This window comes from Biomphalaria glabrata, chromosome 8 (assembly GCF_947242115.1).
Source record: "Biomphalaria glabrata chromosome 8, xgBioGlab47.1, whole genome shotgun sequence".
NCBI lineage: Eukaryota > Metazoa > Mollusca > Gastropoda > Planorbidae > Biomphalaria > Biomphalaria glabrata.
Window position 1 is genome coordinate 15,402,333 of NC_074718.1, and position 26,199 is coordinate 15,428,531.

Consider the following 26,199-nt stretch of genomic DNA (forward strand, 5'->3'; position numbering starts at 1 on the left):
CATCTTGAACAGGACATCTAAATGTACCCATATCTTCTCGGAACATCTTGAACAGGACATCTAAATGTACCCATATCTTCTCGGAACATCTTGAACAGGACATCTAAATGTACCCATATCTTCTCAGAACATCTTGAACAGGACATCTAAATGTACCCATATCTTCTCAGAACATCTTGAACAGGACATCTAAATGTACCCATATCTTCTCAAAACATCTTGAACAGGACATCTAAATGTACCCATATCTTCTCAGAACATCTTGAACAGGACATCTAAATGTACCCATATCTTCTCGGAACATCATGAACAGGACATCTAAATGTACCCATATCTTCTCAGAACATCTTGAACAGGACATTTAAATGTACCCATATCTTCTCAAAACATCTTGAACAAGACATCTAAATGTACCCATATCTTCTCAAAACATCTTGAACAAGACATCTAAATGTACCCATATCTTCTCAAAACATCTTGAATAGGACATCTAAATGTACCCATATCTTCTCAGAACATCTTGAACAGGACATCTAAATGTACCCATATCTTCTCAGAACATCTTGAACAGGACATCTAAATGTACCCATATCTTCTCAGAACATCTTTAATAGGACATCTAAATGTACCCATATCTTCTCAGAACATCTTTAATAGGACATCTAAATGTGCCCATATCTTCTCAGAACATCTTGAACAGGACATCTAAATGTACCCATATCTTCTCAAAACATCTTGAACAGGACATCTAAATGTACCCATATCTTCTCAGAACATCTTGAACAGGACATCTAAATGTACCCATATCTTCTCAGAACATCTTGAACAGGACATCTAAATGTACCCATATCTTCTCAGAACATCTTGAACAGGACATCTAAATGTACCCATATCTTCTCAAAACATCTTGAACAGGACATCTAAATGTACCCATATCTTCTCAAAACATCTTGAACAGGACATCTAAATGTACCCATATCTTCTCGGAACATCTTGAACAGGACATCTAAATGTACCTATATCTTCTCAAAACATCTTGAACAGGACATCTAAATGTACCCATATCTTCTCAGAACATCTTGAACAGGACATCTAAATGTACCCATATCTTCTCGGAACATCTTGAACAGGACATCTAAATGTACCTATATCTTCTCAAAACATCTTGAACAGGACATCTAAATGTACCCATATCTTCTCAAAACATCTTGAACAGGACATCTAAATGTACCCATATCTTCTCAAAACATCTTGAACAGGACATCTAAATGTACCCATATCCTCTCAGAACATCTTGAACAGGACATCTAAATGTACCCATATCTTCTCGGAACATCTTGAACAGGACATTTAAATGTACCCATATCTTCTCAAAACATCTTGAACAGGACATCTAAATGTACCCATATCTTCTCAGAACATCTTGAACAGGACATTTAAATGTACCCATATCTTCTCAAAACATCTTGAACAGGACATCTAAATGTACCCATATCTTCTCAAAACATCTTGAACAGGACATCTAAATGTACCTCTCTTTCTTATTAAAGTTAGTCTTTCAAGCATTTCTTCTCAACAGCTTGAACACTAAAAACTCTTTTTTCCTGTTTCAACACAAACTCTAACATTGACTGATAAAAAACTACAAAAAAAAAAAAAATATAAAAATATATTATCAGCACAAGTTTCACAAATCTAAGAGTCACATCCTACTAAAATGTTTTCCAGTGTCATAAGTGAGGGGCTGTCATGTCATATGACAGGAACACCATGAGAACAAAATGTGCCAACAGACTGCTGTAGGCCCTTATCTGGCAGTGTCACTCCTGTCAGTGCTTCCCTCTCCCTGTTAGATAGACAGAGTGACAACCAAGTTCCACATCTTCCACCCATCTGTAAGGAATACACCAACACTCTTTCCTCAGACTCTCGCGGCCACTGATAAAGAGACGGCCCAAAAGTTAGCCAAGGCCGGCAACTCCTGCATGTACTAGAAATTCCATGAGTTAAGGTTACTGATAGTCCCGTTCTATTGGCACTGACGTAACAGCTGTTTATCTACGTTCGAGGAAGTCTATTATGATAATTATATCAGGGCTTAATGCTTAGCGCACACAGTTTCAATCTAGAAATAAAATATCATATAAATATAACTTTCTGATTAGTTCGCGCTGATAACACGGACTTTCTCCACACAGGTGGCGCTCAAAGATGGCTCATGATTGTTTCAATTTATCACGACAAAAAGGCTGCGATTTAGAGACTCGTCTGCTTCCAATCTACAACGTAAAAGTGAACTCCAGGAGAAAAGATCCACTAGAAACATTAAGTGCCTTTGACTCTCGTCTATTCACGACGTCTTCTCATCCTAGACATCTAGACTAACGAACATTTTTTGTATTATAGTTTCCATTGCTGGCTAGCAGTGTTTCATCGTATTTATTTTAGACTAGGTACAGACATAAGATTAGGTACAGATATACAGACTAGGTACAGACATACAGACTAGGTACAGATATACAGACTAGGTACAGACATACAGACTAGGTACAGATATAAGACTATGTACAGACATATAGACTAGGTACAGATATACAGACTAGGTACAGACATATAGACTAGGTACAGATATATAGACTAGGTACAGACATACAGACTAGGTACAGACATATAGACTAGGTACAGATATATAGACAAGGTACAGATATACAGACTAGGTACAGATATATAGACTAGGTACAGACATATAGACTAGGTACAGATATACAGACTAGGTACAGACATATAGACTAGGTACAGATATATAGACAAGGTACAGATATACAGACTAGGTACAGATATACAGACTATGTACAGATATACAGACTAGGTACAGATATACAGACTAGGTACAGATATACAGACTATGTACAGATATACAGACTATGTACAGATATACAGACTAGGTACAGATATACAGACTATGTACAGATATACAGACTATGTACAGATATACAGACTAGGTACAGATATACAGACTATGTACAGATATACAGACTATGTACAGATATACAGACTAGGTACAGATATACAGACTAGGTACAGATATACAGACTAGGTACAGATATACAGACTAGGTACAGATATACAGACTAGGTACAGATATACAGACTAGGTACAGATATACAGACTAGGTACAGATATACAGACTAGGTACAGATATACAGACTATGTACAGATATACAGACTAGGTACAGACATACAGACTATGTACAGATATACAGACTAGGTACAGATATACAGACTAGGTACAGATATACAGACTAGGTACAGATATACAGACATAAGACTATGTACAGATATACAGACATAAGACTATGTACAGATATACAGACTAGGTACAGATATACAGACTAGGTACAGATATACAGACTATGTACAGATATACAGACTATGTACAGATATACAGACATAAGACTATGTACAGATATACAGACATAAGACTATGTACAGATATACAGACATAAGACTATGTACAGATATACAGACTAGGTACAGATATACAGACTATGTACAGATATACAGACTAGGTACAGATATACAGACTATGTACAGATATACAGACTATGTACAGATATACAGACTATGTACAGATATACAGACTAGGTACAGACATACAGACTAGGTACAGACATAAGATTGGGTACAGACATACAGACTAGGTACAGACATAAGATTAGGTACAGATATACAGACTAGGTACAGATATACAGACTATGTACAGATATACAGACTATGTACAGATATACAGACTATGTACAGATATACAGACTAGGTACAGACATACAGACTAGGTACAGACATACAGACTAGGTACAGATATACAGACTAGGTACAGACATACAGACTAGGTACAGACATACAGACTAGGTACAGATATACAGACTATGTACAGATATACAGACTAGGTACAGATATACAGACTATGTACAGATATACAGACTAGGTACAGACATACAGACTAGGTACAGACATAAGATTAGGTACAGATATACAGACTATGTACAGATATACAGACTAAGTACAGATATACAGACTATGTACAGATATACAGACTATGTACAGATATACAGACTAGGTACAGACATACAGACTAGGTACAGACATAAGATTAGGTACAGACATACAGACTAGGTACAGACATAAGATTAGGTACAGATATACAGACTATGTACAGATATACAGACTATGTACAGATATACAGACTATGTACAGATATACAGACTAGGTACAGATATACAGACTATGTACAGATATACAGACTATGTACAGATATACAGACTATGTACAGATATACAGACTATGTACAGATATACAGACTAGGTACAGACATACAGACTAGGTACAGATATACAGACTAGGTACAGATATACAGACATAAGACTATGTACAGATATACAGACTATGTACAGATATACAGACTAGGTACAGACATACAGACTAGGTACAGATATACAGACATAAGACTATGTACAGATATACAGACATAAGATTAGGTACAGATATACAGACTATGTACAGATATACAGACTATGTACAGATATACAGACTATGTACAGATATACAGACTATGTACAGATATACAGACTAGGTACAGACATACAGACTAGGTACAGACATAAGATTAGGTACAGACATACAGACTAGGTACAGACATAAGATTAGGTACAGATATACAGACTATGTACAGATATACAGACTATGTACAGATATACAGACTAGGTACAGATATACAGACTAGGTACAGATATACAGACTATGTACAGATATACAGACTATGTACAGATATACAGACTATGTACAGATATACAGACTATGTACAGATATACAGACTAGGTACAGACATACAGACTAGGTACAGATATACAGACATAAGACTATGTACAGATATACAGACATAAGACTATGTACAGATATACAGACTAGGTACAGACATACAGACTAGGTACAGATATACAGACATAAGACTATGTACAGATATACAGACATAAGACTATGTACAGATATACAGACTAGGTACAGACATACAGACTAGGTACAGATATACAGACATAAGACTATGTACAGATATACAGACATAAGACTATGTACAGATATACAGACTAGGTACAGACATACAGACTAGGTACAGATATACAGACATAAGACTATGTACAGATATACAGACTAGGTACAGACATACAGACTAGGTACAGACATAAGACTAGGTACAGACATAAGACTAGGTACAGACATAAGACTAGGTACAGACATAAGACTATGTACAGATATACAGACTAGGTACAGACATACAGACTAGGTACAGATATACAGACATAAGACTATGTACAGATATACAGACTAGGTACAGACATAGACTAGGTACAGACATAAGACTAGGTACAGACATAAGACTAGGTACAGACATACAGACTAGGTACAGACATACAGACTAGGTACAGACACAGATTTGGTACAGACATAAGACTAGGTACAGATAGACTAGGTACATATATAGGTCTATAGACTAGCTACAGACGTAGACTAGGTACAGACATAATACTAGGTACAGACATACAGACTAGGTACAGACACAGATTAGGTACAGACATACAGACTAGGTACAGATAGACTAGGTACAGATATAGGTCTATAGACTAGCTACAGACATAGACTAGGTACATATATATATATATATAGACTAGGTACAGATATATAGACTAGGTACATATATATATATATATATATAGACTAGGTACAGATATATAGACTAGGTACAGATATATAAACTAGGTACAGACATATAAACTAGGTACAGAAATATAAACTAGGTACAGATATACAGACTAGGTACAGACATAAGATTGGGTACAGACATACAGACTAGGTACAGACATAAGATTAGGTACAGATATACAGACTAGGTACAGATATACAGACTATGTACAGATATACAGACTATGTACAGATATACAGACTATGTACAGATATACAGACTAGGTACAGACATACAGACTAGGTACAGACATACAGACTAGGTACAGATATACAGACTAGGTACAGACATACAGACTAGGTACAGACATACAGACTAGGTACAGATATACAGACTATGTACAGATATACAGACTAGGTACAGATATACAGACTATGTACAGATATACAGACTAGGTACAGACATACAGACTAGGTACAGACATAAGATTAGGTACAGATATACAGACTATGTACAGATATACAGACTAAGTACAGATATACAGACTATGTACAGATATACAGACTATGTACAGATATACAGACTAGGTACAGACATACAGACTAGGTACAGACATAAGATTAGGTACAGACATACAGACTAGGTACAGACATAAGATTAGGTACAGATATACAGACTATGTACAGATATACAGACTATGTACAGATATACAGACTATGTACAGATATACAGACTAGGTACAGATATACAGACTATGTACAGATATACAGACTATGTACAGATATACAGACTATGTACAGATATACAGACTATGTACAGATATACAGACTATGTACAGATATACAGACTAGGTACAGACATACAGACTAGGTACAGATATACAGACTAGGTACAGATATACAGACATAAGACTATGTACAGATATACAGACTATGTACAGATATACAGACTAGGTACAGACATACAGACTAGGTACAGATATACAGACATAAGACTATGTACAGATATACAGACATAAGATTAGGTACAGATATACAGACTATGTACAGATATACAGACTATGTACAGATATACAGACTATGTACAGATATACAGACTATGTACAGATATACAGACTAGGTACAGACATACAGACTAGGTACAGACATAAGATTAGGTACAGACATACAGACTAGGTACAGACATAAGATTAGGTACAGATATACAGACTATGTACAGATATACAGACTATGTACAGATATACAGACTAGGTACAGATATACAGACTAGGTACAGATATACAGACTATGTACAGATATACAGACTATGTACAGATATACAGACTATGTACAGATATACAGACTATGTACAGATATACAGACTAGGTACAGACATACAGACTAGGTACAGATATACAGACATAAGACTATGTACAGATATACAGACATAAGACTATGTACAGATATACAGACTAGGTACAGACATACAGACTAGGTACAGATATACAGACATAAGACTATGTACAGATATACAGACATAAGACTATGTACAGATATACAGACTAGGTACAGACATACAGACTAGGTACAGATATACAGACATAAGACTATGTACAGATATACAGACATAAGACTATGTACAGATATACAGACTAGGTACAGACATACAGACTAGGTACAGATATACAGACATAAGACTATGTACAGATATACAGACTAGGTACAGACATACAGACTAGGTACAGACATAAGACTAGGTACAGACATAAGACTAGGTACAGACATAAGACTAGGTACAGACATAAGACTATGTACAGATATACAGACTAGGTACAGACATACAGACTAGGTACAGATATACAGACATAAGACTATGTACAGATATACAGACTAGGTACAGACATAGACTAGGTACAGACATAAGACTAGGTACAGACATAAGACTAGGTACAGACATACAGACTAGGTACAGACATACAGACTAGGTACAGACACAGATTTGGTACAGACATAAGACTAGGTACAGATAGACTAGGTACATATATAGGTCTATAGACTAGCTACAGACGTAGACTAGGTACAGACATAATACTAGGTACAGACATACAGACTAGGTACAGACACAGATTAGGTACAGACATACAGACTAGGTACAGATAGACTAGGTACAGATATAGGTCTATAGACTAGCTACAGACATAGACTAGGTACATATATATATATATATAGACTAGGTACAGATATATAGACTAGGTACATATATATATATATATATAGACTAGGTACAGATATATAGACTAGGTACAGATATATAAACTAGGTACAGACATATAAACTAGGTACAGAAATATAAACTAGGTACAGATATATAGACTAGGTACAGATATATAGACTAGGTACATATATATAGACTAGGTACAGATATATAGACTAGGTACAGATATATAGACTAGGTACATATATATATATAGACTAGGTACAGATATATAGACTAGGTACAGATATATAGACTAGGTACAGATATATAAACTAGGTACAGATATATAAACTAGGTACAGACATATAGACTAGGTACAGAAATATAAACTAGGTACAGATATATAAACTAGGTACAGACATATAGACTAGGTACAGAAATATAAACTAGGTACAGATATATAGACTAGGTACAGATATATAGACTAGGTACATATATATAGACTAGGTACAGATATATAGACTAGGTACATATATATAGACTAGGTACAGATATATAGACTAGGTACAGATACATAGACTAGGTACAGACATACAGACTAGATACAGACATAGACTAGGTACATATATATAGAATAGGTACAGATATTTACACTAGGTACAGATATATAGACCAGGTACAGACATAGACTAGGTACAGATATATAGACTAGGTACAGATATATAGACTAGGTACAGACATAGACTAGGTACAGATATATAGACTAGGTACAGACATATAGACTAGGTACAGAAATATAAACTAGGTACAGATATATAGACTAGGTACAGATATATAGACTAGGTACAGATATATAGACTAGGTACAGATATATAGACTAGGTACAGATATATAGACTAGGTACAGAAATATAAACTAGTTGATAAATTGTAACAATTATATTTGTCAATGAACGCACAAGACAAAAATTGATTGAAAATTTGTTTTTAAAGTTTCATTTGATTGATTTCCTGTCCTTGTAGAATGCAAACAAAGTTGAAGAAATCTGGTTCTTGATGGTAATAATTATACACCCTCCGAATCTAGAAACAAACTCATTTGAAAAACTTGAAATTCAAACTGACAATCGTGTGACCCCCCCTCCCCAGTGGTCTGCTCCAGCAACTCACCAGCAATCGTGTTCAGGTACATGATGTAGTCAAAGTTTGAAATCTCGCGCTTCTGCCACTTCTGTGTCATGTTGGATAACTTAAACAACTGCTTGCCCGAGGCCATGGAGACACGCCTGGGGAGAAAGAGGAAATGTTCACTGATCTACTGAGGACATGATCTACCTCCCACACTGTGTTCAGTATCAACACGCACGCACACAGACGACCTGAGATTTCTACTCTTAGACTGTTCAATCCTAGAGCTCTAGGGTTCATTGCGTGTTATTTTAAGGCACACAAATTTAGGGATATTTCCAGGAACGGACTGGGCGTCAAAATCGGAGGTCAGGACATGAACTCGGGACCATTGAGGCGACAGTCCAGAGCGCATTACACACGACCAGAGAGCCAATGCGTCATCCATTACAGTCTAAAGTCTTAAAAATACTTTATACACTAATACAATGTAAGACGCTGCGTGGATCACTTTTAAAAGTCAATATTATAGAATATTTTTTAAAGGAATAGAGATTTACTGCCATTCATGGAGCGTATTCTGCGGCTCCATCATCCAGTTAAGTACCGACCCACCGGGTATTGCTCGAGTGCCCATAGGCTTATAGCCAGTCCGGTCCTGGATATCTTACTACTTTCATTGCAGGATTCTTTGAAAGTTTTGGGATAATACAAGCGCTAGTTTAACCACAAAAATTTAACTAATAAGTTTTGACAAGTCAGTAGTCATATCTGTAACACACAAACGTTTAAAAAAAAAAAAAGAATGAATGAACTTCTTGAGTTAAAATGCTTATCAGCAATTTGAAATGTCATTTGAAATTGAAATAAACGAATTGAATTAAAACATTGAAAACATAGGCTTGGAGAGCACATAGTCATGAGACCGGCAAAAGCCACATTGTAGCGGGCTGGGTCGGAGGTTATACTGTCTGCTAATTGCTGTTATCGCCAAGCTTCTTGAGACAGACATTACCAGCCAATCAACTGCGGTGCTGATGAGCACGTGATAATAAAAGACAGCCATTGGGCGGAAGGCACGTTAAAATGTCAACACTGACCTGGCATATGTTACTCATTGCGCACACTTCAGACAAACATACGCACGTCCGTCGGAGATGTGGTATTCATACGCATTCACACAATAAGTCAAGACACTATGACACACACACACATAAACAAATTACGAGACATACACAGCTTCTGTTGCATGCAACAGAGTAAATAACTAAGATTACGTCCCCCATGGGAGACCACTACAGCATCCCATTATGAGAGCATACACAAGGATTTGAATTGTTTCTCAGGGCTGACAACCCCCTCTACCCCCACTCCCAAACAATTCTCTTTTTCTCATAATTCCAAGCGTCGAAATTATTTTTTTCTAGAAATACAGACCCAATAGAAATTTAGGTTAAAGACACGAATAATGACAGAGACGGCCTTTGATCATGTTAGGCCCTAGGCGAAGTGAATTTGGTGGCCCCAAATAAAATAGAAAAATAGTTTGCCTATGCCTAAGGCCGGCCCTGACAATGACATGCACAAATACATTGTATTCTCTCTCTCTCTGACAAATAGATTGTCTCAATTTAAAGTGTTGATCTCAGGGAGTTCCATCATCAGCAATTAAAACAAATAAAGACCAAAATATAAAGGACATAAATCTACTTTACGATAGACCTCGAGTCACCAAGTTCAATGCATATTTAATCGCTTGGTTCAATGTCAACCTAATTTGGTGTGAACCTACATTTCACCTAGTTACGTTGCCATGTTCTTACCAAGTCACCTAGAGACCTACCTGGCTTGCTGCAGTCCATACTTGATCCCGACTCCAACTCGAGGTAAGGCATTGATGACTTTCTTCACAGTCACGTGGTCAGGGAAGGCAAACATGACGGCGGCTAGGAACAAAACAAATAAGTCAAATTAACAAAAAGTTCCATCATTGTAATGAACGGATGAGCTTGTACTGTTCCCATGTCCTGACACGCCTAAGACGAAACTCAAGCGTATTCTTCTTTCTCTTCCAATGTTTCTTATAGCATTTCTTCTTCAAGTCTCATAAAGCAGTAACTAAAGAAGTCTCAAACAAATCCAGGCTAACGGTTCTTTGTTTCTGAAGTTTAGGAAAATAAATTCTTAGCGACTTCCGAAAGGGGAAAAGCCGATACTAGTTTGGTGTGGTCTGAACGTCCCGTTTAGATCACAGAAACTAGAAATAATATTGAATTAATATTGAAATTTTAGATCTTCTAGTACAACGGATATATATATATATATATATATATATATATATATATATATATATATATATATTGTTTTGTAAAAGCGAATTGTTTTTAAAATTAAATATACAAGCAATTTTTATAATTTTTTTTAATGAAAAAACTTTAGGGGAGGTAAGTTTTTACAGCACTACTAATCAAGGGGGCGCATGAGTTCCAATCCCAACTTGAGCAGAAATATTTTTTTTAAATTACTTTTGTAAAGGCAGAATGGAAACTTTCCAGATACCCACTACCCCCATGGACCACGAAATAAAAATAGGAGAAAAGGCACATACTTTTTTTTTTCAAACCCCCAAAATGTATCAATATGGATTGTATTTTTTTATTAAGCTCCCGCAGTGGCATGAAGTATCTTGTATCTCGTTATCAATGATAGGTTGTAGGTTGTTCAGTTGGTTTTCAAATGAAAATCAACGCCAAATAATTCTTTGAAATTACTCTTCTGCTATGTTGTTCAGTTGGTTCTACCTAACGTTTATACAATGTCACATAGTTCGTCATACAATTCCTATAATGATTTACATTGTTAAGATTCAAACTACTTGCTCAGAATGCTCACACTTCTATGATGCTCCGTGTATAGACACTTACTTCTATTGGCCATAAAGATCTCAATGGCCACGTTTTGTAGAAGGTAACGTCTGGAGAAGATTGCTCGGATCTCTGAAAAGTTCCACTTGCCATGGAGGAAGTCAACATAAGCCAATACCTGCAGACACAATGTCACATCGTGTTACTGACGTCATGAACTCACACACACACACACAATAACACTCAAACCAATTATGTCCAAGCCAATGAAAGGGTGGTCAGTGTCACACTAGAGATATTCACAGCACCATAAACAGAGTAGTCAGTAAAACACTACAGATAATCACAGCACCATAAACAGAGTAGTCAGTAATACACTCGAGATAATCACAGCACCATAAACAGAGTAGTCAGTAATACACTACAGATAATCACAGCACCATAAACAGAGCAGTCAGTAATACACTCGAGATAATCACAGCACCATTGATAGAGTGGTCAGTGTCACACAGAGATAGTCACTGCACCATTGATAGAGTGGTCAGTGTCACCCAGAGATAGTCACCGCAACATTGATAGAGTGGTCAGTGTCACCCAGGATAGTCACTGCCCCATTGAAAGAGTGGTCAGTGTCACCCAGAGATACTCACCGCAACATTGATAGAGTGGTCAGTGTCACCCAGAATAGTCACTGCCATATTGATAGAGTTGTCAGTGTCACCCAGAGATAAGATTTTGATTTGATTTTTGATTTGAGGCACATCGGCACAATTTAGGCCATGTCGTGCCTGCAGTCCCCTAAGGATCCCTCTCTCTCTAAACAACAGAGATAAGTCACTGCCCCATTGACAGAGTGGTCAGTGTCACAACAAAACTAACATCAATGACGTCTGTGTAGAGAACAACAACACCAAATGACAACTCAAGAAAGGCATTGAGAGTCACTTTGGCCACAAATCCTAAACTATCCGCTAGAAAACAAACTCTTTCTTCTAGTTATTTCCGGAACACAACAAAAGAATTAGTGAAGAACTCAAAGAAAGAACAAAATTGAAAAGTGTTTTTTAATGTCCAGGGGAGGCTATAAATTGATAATATAACTTTATAGTAATGGTGCCCTAGGCATGGCGGATGCGGTTGCAGCCCCCTTTTTACAGACGGGATCAGGCAGCGTCCTCAAAGATCGCTAATTGAATCAAGTCTCCATAACTTGATTGTCTTAGTGTCCTGGCGGTGGGGTACAGTTTTAATGGAGGCGCTGGGGACTGGAAAGAGGATGGGGCGCGGCGGCCGTGAAAAATCTCGTCTGCTTCCATCACTCCGGGGTAATCCAATATTTACACAGAGGCGTTCTGCCCAGTTTTGTGACATCTGCCAGTGTGTGTGCGTGTGTGTGTGTGTGATGTGAACATTCATGCACAAGATCACACAAGAACTCACACAAGAACTTACGCACAAGATCGCCCAAGAGTTTTAATACAAGATCACACAAGAATTAACGCATAAGATCACACAATAATTCACACAATAATTCACGCACAAGATCACACAAAGATTCACGCACAAGAATTCCCACCCCAAAACAAAAGACTTGCCCCAAGTCTCTACCAATTGGAAACCAAGGTTTCTCTCCTTGCAAAGCAAACAAACAACAACAACAACAACAAAAAAAAGAATTACACTTGGGCGCCTGGAGAGGGTGGAGAAGGGTAGAATTTGGAAATGTTTTATCGCAGCGTCGCCTCATTTGTAAATGAAGATGAATAATCTTCTCCCAGGGAGGGCCTCCATTACTCAGAGTAATCAGAGAATAATGACAAGATTGGAAAACAAATTAATTTGTTGCTTCTGGATTACTGCCTCTAACCACCCCTCTTCAAAAAAATAAGACAAACACCCAGATACATCCACTAGAAAATAAACCCACAAATACATCTACTAGAAAATAAACCCACAAATACATCTACTAGAAAATAAACCCACAGATACATCCACTAGAAAATAAATCCACAGATACATCTACTAGAAAATAAACCCACAAATACATCTACTAGAAAATAAACCCACAGATACATCCACTAGAAAATAAACCCACAAATACATCTACTAGAAAATAAACCCACAAATACATCTACTAGAAAATAAACCCACAAATACATCTACTAGAAAATAAACCCACAAATACATCTACTAGAAAATAAACCCACAGATACATCCACTAGAAAATAAACCCACATATACACTCACTAGAAAATAAACCCACAGAAACACTCACTAGAAAATAAACCCACAGATACATCCACTAGAAAATAAACACACATATACACTCACTAGAAAATAAACCCACAGATACATCTACTAGAAAATAAACCCACAAATACATCTACTAGAAAATAAACCCACAGATACATCCACTAGAAAATAAACCCACAAATACATCTACTAGAAAATAAACCCACAAATACATCTACTAGAAAATAAACCCACAAATACATCTACTAGAAATTAAACCCACAAATACATCTACTAGAAAATAAACCCACAGATACATCCACTAGAAAATAAACCCACATATACACTCACTAGAAAATAAACCCACAGATACACTCACTAGAAAATAAACCCACAGATACATCCACTAGAAAATAAACACACATATACACTCACTAGAAAATAAACCCACAGATACATCCACTAGAAAATAAACCCACATATACACTCACTAGAAAATAAACCCACAGATACACTCACTAGAAAATAAACCCACATATACACTCACTAGAAAATAAACCCACAGATACATCCACTAGAAAATAAACCCACAGATACATCCACTAGAAAATAAACACACAGATACATCCACTAGAAAATAAACCCACAGATACACTCACTAGAAAATAAACCCACAGATACATCCACTAGAAAATAAACCCACAGATACACTCACTAGAAAATAAACCCACAGATACATCTACTAGAAAATAAACCCACAAATACATCTACTAGAAAATAAACCCACAGATACATCCACTAGAAAATAAACCCACAAATACATCTACTAGAAAATAAACCCACAAACACATCTACTAGAAAATAAACCCACAAATACATCTACTAGAAAATAAACCCACAGATACATCCACTAGAAAATAAACCCACATATACACTCACTATAAAATAAACCCACAGATACACTCACTAGAAAATAAACCCACAGATACACTCACTAGAAAATAAACCCACAGATACACTCACTAGAAAATAAACCCACAGATACATCCACTAGAAAATAAACCCACATATACACTCACTAGAAAATAAACCCACAGATACATCCACTAGAAAATAAACCCACATATACACTCACTAGAAAATAAACCCACAGATACACTCACTAGAAAATAAACCCACAGATACATCCACTAGAAAATAAACCCACAGATACACTCACTAGAAAATAAACCCACAGATACATCCACTAGAAAATAAACCCACAGATACACTCACTAGAAAATAAACCCACAGATACACTCACTAGAAAATAAACCCACAGATACATCCACTAGAAAATAAACCCACAGATACATCCACTAGAAAATAAACCCACAGATACACTCACTAGAAAATAAACCCACAGATACACTCACTAGAAAATAAACCCACAGATACATCTACTAGAAAATAAACCCACAGATACACTCACTAGAAAATAAACCCACAGATACACTCACTAGAAAATAAACCCACAGATACATCCACTAGAAAATAAACCCACAAATACATCCACTAGAAAATAAACACCCAGATACATCCACTAGAAAATAAACCCACAGATACACTCACTAGAAAATAAACCCACAGATACACTCACTAGAAAATAAACCCACAGATACACTCACTAGAAAATAAACCCACAGATACATCCACTAGAAAATAAACCCACAGATACATCCACTAGAAAATAAACCCACAGATACACTCACTAGAAAATAAACACCCAGATACATCCACTAGAAAATAAACCCACAGATACATCCACTAGAAAATAAACACACAGATACATCCACTAGAAAATAAACACACAGATACATCCACTAGAAAATAAACCCACAGATACATCCACTAGAAAATAAACCCACAGATACACTCACTAGAAAATAAACCCACAGATACATCCACTAGAAAATAAACACACAGATACACTCACTAGAAAATAAACACACAGATACATCCACTAGAAAATAAACACCCAGATACACTCACTAGAAAATAAACCCACAGATACATCCACTAGAAAATAAACCCACAGATACACTCACTAGAAAATAAACCCACAGATACATCCACTAGAAAATAAACACACAGATACATCCACTAGAAAATAAACCCACAGATACACTCACTAGAAAATAAACACCCAGATACATCCACTAGAAAATAAACACACAGATACATCCACTAGAAAATAAACCCACAGATACATCCACTAGAAAATAAACCCACAGATACATCCACTAGAAAATAAACCCACAGATACATCCACTAGAAAATAAACCCACAGATACACTCACTAGAAAATAAACCCACAGATACATCTACTAGAAAATAAACCCACAGATACATCCACTAGAAAATAAACCCACAGATACACTCACTAGAAAATAAACCCACAGATACATCTACTAGAAAATAAACCCACAGATACATCCACTAGAATGTAAACCCACAGATACATCCACTAGATAATAAACCCACAGATACACCCACTAGAAAATAAACCCACAGATACATCCACTAGAAAATAAACCCACAGATACACCCACTAGAAAATAAACCCAGTCGTTCCCAAGACGTTGTTACTGTGAGTATCGTATCACATTCAAAGCCAATCCCAACATTCTGGTACAGATTCATAATTTCCAACTAGTTCAATACAGAGAGCTTCACTAGGGGAAGTAACCCAATGTTTCTCATAGAAAGGGAAAGAATGATATCAAATCGGCAATCCCCTTAGAACCTGTTCATTTGTACTGCAACCAAACAAATACGACCTTGTCCAATGTACACAGTGTGTACAACAGAAGACTTAAAGCAACTATCATGTGTTCTAATGTTACATCCCCATCTGAATGAAAATTGACTCAGAGCCACGGACACAAATGAAGATTCTTTCTCCCTCGTCTATAAGGGGAACATGAGCACACATTGAATGCTACACTTTTGACTAATTGACCAATAGAATGGACAACTAAGAAGAAAGTGATCCACACACAAAAAAGGACAGTGGACAGACTCGACTATAAAGGTGACTAAAAGACTATAGAACGAAGCAAACAAATTGGCTTATAGTCTACAATAAATCCTGGAACACTGTCACACAAATTGCCTAATCTTATCCATCATAGAAAGACAACTCCTCAAGCTAAATCCTTTCTTTTCCCGGCGATGGGGGTGTGGGGGGGGGGCGCAGACTTGGGCTAATTGATCCCACCGCGGACCCCGGGTAACACCGCGGGTGTCCTGGACTGAAACACTAATAGCCCCCTTGTGTCTAGCAGTGATGGAGAGATATGATTCTATTTGACCCAGGCTGTGAACGGGTGGTAGGCCCAGGGCGCATGACGTCTGATCTAGAGGCACAAGATGACAGCGCTGACATATAGACGACTAAACACTACTTTGGGGCTCATTCCTAGTTCAGAATGGGGGGAACCTTTAGGGTGTAATCACGCAGGTGAGGTACCCCCTCCCCCATTTCTGTTCATTGATAATAAATGTGCTGACGGTTGGGTGGGGGGGGGGCAAGATAGGGCCTGGTCATAAGAGCCTTACACCCCGAGGCTAAAGTGTCCGTGATGGACAGATGAGTGAAGCGAATGATGAAGCTTAGGAAGTAGGGAAAAAGGAGGGGAGGGGGCGAGCGTGGCATTATAAGTGACCAAGTTTAGAAATAGATATAGTGTAACGATTGGTTTCGGTCTTACAGCAGACAAGTATTAAACTCTGTGTCACTGAGGTAGTGTACTGTTAGACACACCCTGTGTCACTGAGGTAGTGTACTGTTAGACACATCCTGTGTCACTGAGGTAGTGTACTGTTAGACACACCCTGTGTCACTGAGGTAGTGTACTGTTAGACACATCCTGTGTCACTGAGGTAGTGTACTGTTAGACACATCCTGTGTCACTGAGGTAGTGTACTGTTAGACACATCCTGTGTCACTGAGGTAGTGTACTGTTAGACACATCCTGTGTCACTGAGGTAGTGCACTGTTAGACACATCCTGTGTCACTGAGGTAGTGTACTGTTAGACACATCCTGTGTCACTGAGGTAGTGTACTGTTAGACACATCCTGTGTCACTGAGGTAGTGTACTGTTAGACACATCCTGTGTCACTGAGGTAGTGTACTGTTAGACACATGTGTCACTGAGGTAGTGTACTGTTGCAAGGGATCCAAGTCAATGTAGAAGTCTCCACGATCTGGACAAAGACATTTCCAATGTATTTACATCTACTTGCCGACATGTTTTAGTTGGCTGGGACATTTCAATTTATATGTTCACACGTGACAGACGTGAACCATGACGTCACAGGGCGTACACCCACACATGGCGCGCAGCCTCATCAATTAATAGAGACACACGCTCGCAGTCAGTCAGTCAACTAAGTCATTGAAATCTCAATGATTGAGCTGACACCCACTAGATCTTATGTCGGCACAGACTTGACAGAATGTCTCTAGGAACTGTTTCAACAGGCTTTTCACTTGAATTGGTTCGCGTCTAAACCTAGCCCTAAAATTAACATCAACTATGTAACAATTTTAAAAAGTACAAGACAATAAAATGTTGATTCAGGGCGGGGGAAGGGGGGAAGACAATGTGGTTTGCGCTTCCTCCCCCCACCTTCCCCAATGACCACACGACCACAAGTGGTCCTCAAATATCTAAGTCAAGCGTTACTGTGGTGTTAGATATATCAATGTCTTCCATCATTCTCTCATCATCAAACACAACCAAAACGTGCGCAACGCATTGCTCCCTGACAGCCCAGAGGGCGCCGGCTCCGACTCACTAGGACCTGTGCTAATGAAAATGTATGCTTCAGCCGGCTCACATTCTTAAACCTAGACTATTGTGAATGGCGGGAGTTGCACAGGTGGCTATGTGTCCTAGCATGTCATATTCGTGTAGCAACACTCAGACATGACATAGTCAAGTCACTGGTGGCTCTGCACATCAGTCTCCAACATACTACACATCTTCCACTAGTTCTCACTTGGTACACAATAACACTATGAACAATTAGGTCTTACACACACAGACAACTGAAGATGTCTTGATTTATAGTGAAAGTAGCCACTGGAGTCATATAGGCGCATTTAATGCCTCACGTAGGAGCCAACTATAATTTAAAATGGCATACATTTCATCAGTTTAAAATCTTACTTCTACCTAAACTTTTGTTTTGTTTATATTTAAGATAAACTTTTGAAATGTATAATGTTATCAAGTGGACTAGCAAACCTGTAAGTAGGAGTAAGGATTATCTAGATCAACTGAACAAGACCTTGCTACCTTTACACGTAAGTGAAGAAAGGAATTTTCCATCGTTTGGGGGCCCGGGGGCTTGACCTCTTTGGGGGCCCCTGCATTTGGCATAATATTTAATTTTTAATGTAAAAAACACTAATTAGCCCCCCCCCCCAAGCACAAATGGGGGCCCGGGGGGGGGGATGTTCTAATTCTCCTCCGTGCACCCTAGCTACGCCACTGGCTTTAACACTAGACCCTAACCCTCACAGTAGATTCAACAGGTACTGACGTAGTCGCAATACTGCCAATTTAACACTAGACCCTAACCCTCACAGTAGATTCAACAGGTACTGACGTAGTCGCAATACTGCCAATTTAACACTAGACCCTAACCCTCACAGTAGATTCAACAGGTACTGACGTAGTCGCAATACTGCCAATTTAACACTAGACCCTAACCCTCACAGTAGATTAAACAGGTACTGACGTAGTCGCAATACTGCCAATTGAACACAAAGAACCTCACAGCAGCTTTAGCGTGTAGACCATACACTACTGTACATATAGGCCTACATAGAGAGCAGGCCATACACTACTGTACATATAGGCCTACATAGAGAGCAGGCCATACACTACTGTACATACACATATAGAGTAGGCCACACACTACTGTAATACACACAGAGAGCAGGCCATACACTTCTGTAATATACATATAGAGTAGGCCATACACTACTGTAATATACATATAGAGTAGGCCATACACTTCTGTAATATACATATAGAGTAGGCCATACACTACTGTAATATACATATAGAGTAGGCCATACACTACTGTAATATACATATAGAGTAGGCCATTCACTACTGTAATATACATATAGAGTAGGCCATACACTACTGTAATATACATATATAGTAGGCCATACACTACAGTACATATACATATAGAGCAGGCCATACACTACTGTAATATACATATAGAGCAGGCCATACACTACTGTAATATACATATACAGTAGGCCATACACTACAGTACATATACATATAGAGCAGGCCATACACTACTGTAATATACATATAGAGCAGGCCATACACTACAGTACATATACATATAGAGCAGGCCATACACTACTGTAATATACATATAAAGCAGGCCATACACTTCTGTAATATACATATAGAGCAGGCCATACACTACTGTAATATACATATAGAGCAGGCCATACACTTCTGTAATATACATATAGAGCAGGCCATACACTACTGTAATATACATATAGAGCAGGCCATACACTTCTGTAATATACATATAGAGCAGGCCATACACTACTGTAATATACATATAGAGCAGGCCATACACTACAGTACATATACATATAGAGCAGGCCATACACTACTGTAATATACATATAGAGCAGGCCATACACTTCTGTAATATACATATAGAGCAGGCCATACACTACTGTAATATACATATAGAGCAGGCCATACACTTCTGTAATATACATATAGAGCAGGCCATACACTACTGTAATATACATATAGAGCAGGCCATACACTTCTGTAATATACATATAGAGTAGGCCATACACTACTGTACATATACATATAGAGCAGGCCATACACTTCTGTACATATACATATAGAGTAGGCCATACACTACTGTACATATACATATAGAGTAGGCCATACACTACTGTACATATACATATAGAGCAGGCCATACACTACTGTAATATACATATAGAGCAGGCCATACACTACTGTACATATACATATAGAGTAGGCCATACACTACTGTACATATACATATAGAGCAGGCCATACACTACTGTAATATACATATAGAGTAGGCCATACACTACTGTACATATACATATAGAGCAGGCCATACACTACTGTACATATACATATAGAGCAGGCCATACACTATTGTAATATACATATAGAGCAGGCCATACACTACTGTACATATACATATAGAGTAGGCCATACACTACTGTAAATATACATATAGAGCAGGCCATACACTTCTGTAATATACATATAGAGTAGGCCATACACTACTGTACATATACATATAGAGCAGGCCATACACTACTGTAATATACATATACAGCAGGCCATACACTACTGTAATATACATATAGAGCAGGCCATACACTACTGTAATATACATATAGAGCAGGCCATACACTACTGTAATATACATATAGAGCAGGCCATACACTACTGTAATATACATATAGAGCAGGCCATACACTACTGTACATATACATATACAGTAGGCCATACACTACAGTACATACACATATAGAGCAGGCCATACACTACTGTACATACACATATACAGCAGGCCATACACTACAGTACATATACATATAGAGCAGGCCATACACTACTGTAATATACATATAGAGCAGGCCATACACTACTGTAATATACATATAGAGCAGGCCATACACTACTGTAATATACATATAGAGCAGGCCATACACTACTGTAATATACATATAGAGCAGGCCATACACTACTGTAATATACATATAGAGCAGGCCATACACTACAGTACATATAGAGCAGGCCATACACTACTGTAATATACATATAGAGCAGGCCATACACTACAGTACATATAGAGTAGGCCATACACTACAGTACATATAGAGCAGGCCATACACTACTGTAATATACATATAGAGCAGGCCATACACTACAGTACATATAGAGTAGGCCATACACTACTGTAATATACATATAGAGCAGGCCATACACTACAGTACATATAGAGTAGGCCATACACTACTGTAATATACATATAGAGCAGGCCATACACTACAGTACATATAGAGCAGGCCATACACTACTGTAATATACATATAGAGCAGGCCATACACTACAGTACATATACATATAGAGCAGGCCATACACTACAGTACATATACATATACAGCAGGCCATACACTACTGTAATATACATATAGAGCAGGCCATACACTACAGTACATATACATATAGAGCAGGCCATACACTACAGTACATATACATATACAGCAGGCCATACACTACTGTAATATACATATAGAGCAGGCCATACACTACAGTACATATACATATAGAGCAGGCCATACACTACAGTACATATACATATACAGCAGGCCATACACTACTGTAATATACATATAGAGCAGGCCATACACTACAGTACATATACATATAGAGCAGGCCATACACTACAGTACATATACATATACAGCAGGCCATACACTACTGTAATATACATATAGAGCAGGCCATACACTACAGTACATATACATATAGAGCAGGCCATACACTACAGTACATATACATATACAGCAGGCCATACACTACTGTAATATACATATAGAGCAGGCCATACACTACAGTACATATACATATAGAGCAGGCCATACACTACAGTACATATACATATACAGCAGGCCATACACTACTGTAATATACATATAGAGCAGGCCATACACTACAGTACATATACATATAGAGCAGGCCATACACTACAGTACATATACATATACAGCAGGCCATACACTACTGTAATATACATATAGAGTAGGCCATACACTACAGTACATATACATATAGAGCAGGCCATACACTACAGTACATATACATATACAGCAGGCCATACACTACTGTAATATACATATAGAGCAGGCCATACACTACAGTACATATACATATAGAGCAGGCCATACACTACAGTACATATACATATACAGCAGGCCATACACTACTGTAATATACATATAGAGCAGGCCATACACTACAGTACATATACATATACAGTAGGCCATACACTACAGTACATATACATATACAGCAGGCCATACACTACTGTAATATACATATAGAGCAGGCCATACACTACAGTACATATACATATACAGCAGGCCATACACTACTGTAATATACATATAGAGCAGGCCATACACTACAGTACATATACATATAGAGCAGGCCATACACTACAGTACATATACATATAGAGCAGGCCATACAAGGAACTCTGATGGTACACCTCTGTGTGAGCAGCATTGAATTGAATTTCAAATCTTGGTGAGTGGAGACAGCGACCTCCCGATGGCCACTTTCACATTTCGGAGGGCGGAGCTAAACCAGCGCAAAGATCGATGGTCGAGGAAGATCACGTGACACCAGATCCGGCCAATGGCTGCCTTGGGACTCCATCGCGTGAAGGTGTCAACGTCAATTGGTTCAGCTCTCCATCAAACGGAGGTGAGAAGTTAAAGCTTAAAAAAAAAAAAAAAAGTGATGATTTACTGAAGGTCACGTGGTTGGGACCTAACTCCAAGAGTGATCAAGTTCTTGAAGTACACATCCGATATCTTTTAGTTACAATTTGTAATGCTATCAATCCAATCACACATTCTAAGTATAAAAAATTATTCATTAAGTCTTAATGAGCTAGATAAGAAGGGCATATATTAGCATGTGCAAACAATTATAACGATTTAGAAGGTAAGAGGTTAGATTGCAGCAAAAACTGTAGCTTATGCTGGCTTCTTACTGGACGATGTACTTAACAGCGCAACATAAGTAGGGGGGCTAATTAGGGGAGAGGGAGTAAACCGAGGGGATGTGTTTACCTAGCTATTAAGATTGTTAGGGAAAGGCTTTCTCCCCCCTCTCACACACATACACTGTGTTTCTACATCTTGAAAACAAGAGGAGAATCAAAAATCTTGGCAAAGTCCAGTAGAGAATGCCATTCTGCTCAAACCTCAAGCTGAAACATAGAATTAGCAATTTGGTGGGGCCAAGATGTTACACCTCGTAATAAACATCTATCACAATGAACCTGACTGGCTCCGTCACAGACAGACAGACTGACGCTCAAGTTGAACCTGCACACATTGGAAACATCCCAACTGTACACATCACGTGATCAACATGACCAGATCGTAAACATGGAAGTACCCAGTTCATGAAATGCAAATTTAAGAAACAAGAAATACGCGTGGACTTTTGCACCATTCGTGAACTACGCATAGACGTCTGCGCGGCTCAAGAAATACGCATGAACTTCTCCACCAAGTGTGCAAGGGGTAAAGCCGCTGGTTTGCAGAGCCGAGGATCTCGAGTTGGAATCCCAGTGCAGTTGGGCTATGATAAGACTATGTAACGTCTCATCGATCTTGTGATGACCTGCTTCCTCAACTGCCAGGAATGTACCCAGCATGCAGACTAACACTGGTCTATGTACAGTAAAAACTGGTTTCCTGGTTTAAGATCAAATGTACTGGAACTAACTCAATGCTTGACATTTCAGCAGCTACTTTCTTCTCACCAAGTCAAGCTATTCAAACAAAGGTGTTTTACACATTCATAACAAACATCTTTGTCTTTCTAAAGCTTCAAACCGTTTTTTTTAAAGGATTTTAGACAAATTTGTTCAAACAATAGACCCAAGCTTGTTCAGACCTTCTGTTCATATTACTTCATATTGAACTTTCTTAGCTATGTGAAGCTGGGGTCAGTGGCTACTTGAGCCGTCAGTTCCTGTCAGACATTAAACAACATTCTGAAATCAAAGGTCTCAGTTCCACAAGCCAGACATCCCTGAAACTCAAACATGTCTGAATCATGTTATTTAATCCCAACTGATACTAGCCAGCTTTCCCGGCATTCTCAGAGAAGCAGGAAACGAAACAAATCAATTAAAATAATAAAAAGTGCATTTCTTATGAGAGCCAGGTGCGCGAGTCGAGCATCCAGAAACAGGTGCCAACTGGCATTAAAGTCTCCATCAGCTAAGTCAGCACTGAATCGCACAGGGAAAAAATGGCGGATGGGGGCTGGTAGCGGCGGGGCGGCGCCGACCACTTTGTTCGGGGTCCATCTAAGTCAAGATCAATTAGCACATGTCCACATCACCGCCAGACTTACAACGTCGGCCATTTCTGCCCACCGACTTCCTTCTCTGACTGAGTCAAAGAAGAATAACTCCAGTAGATCTGACCTCTACTTATTTGTTTGTTCTTATAACTGCATCGGAGTTGTGTTTCCTAGATTTCATGCTACAAGACACACCAAATGATAAGTGGCGATAGTGTACGCGCTACACCGACAAACATCCCAAACTGTAGCCCAAGTCCGTCGGGAATGCCAAGAATGTCATAACCCCATCTTTGATCCGGGCATAAAGTGCATCTGCTGACCTTAGTCCAGCCCATCTCATAATTCTTAAAATATTCGCCGCTGACACCCCCCGTTGTGTCCGGCACGAGAGTGCCCCCTCTCTTTTTGCAATATCCAGTATTGGACTCAGGTGCAAATGCTGTGGCATGCGCGTGGCGGACATTACCAGGGCGCTAACACTCAATGTGAAGCGGGCGGAAGTGGCCACGTTATCTTCATCAAAGACGCCCCAATGATTGGCTCCTGTCTAGGCGGCATTAACGTTGCAGTAAATCAAAGGGAGGAGAAAGGCTACTGGGGCAGATAACAGTACAGATAACAAGGCAAAGACTGCAAAGCAATAGACAACGCTATAAAAGTCAAGGCGGAGGCTCCCGAGCTGTGAGCATGTAACTATTGAGATGATTGAACCAATGTTATCAAGAGATAGCCCAAGTCGCCTGGGCTCGTTGATGCCAACTCTGAGCCTTTGATAAACATACACTCCATGATGTCCCCTTTAAATACAAGTCACAGCAGTGACAGTTTGTCCATCGCGACCCCACAAAGGAGGAGGAA

The 26,199-nt window shown here is 38.4% G+C and overlaps 1 protein-coding gene across 12 annotated transcripts in view; it reads right to left on the reverse strand.

The window, feature by feature from the left end:
• LOC106052206 (neurobeachin-like) overlaps nt 1-26,199 on the reverse strand; it is a 287,257-nt gene that overhangs the window by 22,980 nt on the left and 238,078 nt on the right. For all 12 annotated transcript variants that reach the window (XM_056037466.1, XM_056037464.1, XM_056037462.1 and 9 more), the window contains 3 exons: nt 11,961-12,078; nt 10,880-10,982; nt 9,079-9,194 (listed from right to left, as the gene is read on the reverse strand). In XM_056037466.1, coding sequence (XP_055893441.1) covers nt 9,079-9,194; nt 10,880-10,982; nt 11,961-12,078 — 337 coding nt within the window. The remainder of the gene's footprint in view (nt 1-9,078; nt 9,195-10,879; nt 10,983-11,960; nt 12,079-26,199) is intronic.